The following is a 1,225-nucleotide window of genomic DNA, read 5'->3' on the forward strand; positions in this document are numbered from 1 at the left end:
ATAAGAATAAAATAAATTAGATTCGGGTAAATGATGCATGACATTAAATATAAAATTATGTTAGTCTTACAATAAGAATAAGAAAGGTCATGATGGCTTCATTCGAGAATCAAAATCAAGGGACAATAGAGATTCATTGCTTGGGAAGATTTAGCTTACATCATAGCTAAATCTTGCAACCAAACAACCCTCAATGGCTTGTTTGGGATCACTTGTATTTTTTAATGCATTTTTGTCTGTTTTTTATGTTTTATCATGTTTTATTTAAAAAATAAATTGGCATGATTTCAAAAACACTCAAAACATCTAAAAATTATTTTGAATGTTTTTAAAAACAACTGAACATGTTATATCACGTCAAGTATGTTTTATTTTAAATCAAAACATAGACAAAACAAAATAAAAAATAAGAAAAAATATCAAAAGTGACCCCAAACTACCCCTAAGAAAAACAAATGCTGATCGAATAATAAGAGATACAAAATTGAATCGAGCAAGAGCACGTGCAAACCTCATAAAAATCTATCGGCGCAGCTTGTTCCACAGCATTCGGCAGCCATATCTTTATGCTCTTTTTGATCCCACAACTAGCAAGCATGGTGGTGTATGGGTGAGATTCAATACAATTTACAACATGCTTGTCTCCTTTCATCACACGCAGTAGCTCCCCTCCTTTCTTCCTCCAGATAAATAGACGACCGCAGTCAGATCCACTAGTAACATACTCACAATTTGGACCAAAGAAGTTCACTCCCTTTATTGTCTTACAATTTATATGCCCTTTATAAGTTTGCATTGTATGCCCATTAGTCATAGTTGAGTTTGAGTATATTGAATATGGATTAGGACCCAATCCTTGGTCCTTCAAGAAAAGATAAATCACATCCAAATTGTATGAGGCCAAAAGCTCACTTTGATCTGAGAAAGCCAACCCCGTTATCTCAAAATGGTTATCACCAATCAAATGCAAAGGAACAAAGCAATCGGCCGGTTTGCCACATGGTTTCCCGTCCCGCCTGCACATGCGAATGTCATAGACCCTGGCATACACATCCGATCCTGCAACAGCGAAACGATACGGGTTCCTCGGATCAATTGCAATAGAATTTAAGTGAACAATTGGCATATAACTCCGCTTTTCTTTCAAGGTTTTACATTTGAAGAGCTTTGTCGCAGTCGGTATTCTCAAATCAAACTATGAAATGAAAAATCAAGAAGAGCAACA

The 1,225-nt window shown here is 35.5% G+C and overlaps 1 protein-coding gene across 1 annotated transcript; it reads right to left on the bottom strand.

Moving 5' to 3' along the window:
* Positions 1-511: 511 nt before the first annotated feature.
* On the bottom strand, positions 512-1,211 carry LOC110037697 (DDB1- and CUL4-associated factor 8-like; the record flags this gene model as incomplete). Its single annotated transcript, XM_020742402.1, has 1 exon — positions 512-1,211. A coding segment is annotated over exon 1 (615 nt), but the record flags the coding sequence as incomplete, so codon positions are not given.
* Positions 1,212-1,225: the final 14 nt, after the last annotated feature.

Source organism: Phalaenopsis equestris, unplaced genomic scaffold, assembly GCF_001263595.1.
Source record: "Phalaenopsis equestris unplaced genomic scaffold, ASM126359v1 Scaffold223588, whole genome shotgun sequence".
Lineage (NCBI taxonomy): Eukaryota > Viridiplantae > Streptophyta > Magnoliopsida > Asparagales > Orchidaceae > Phalaenopsis > Phalaenopsis equestris.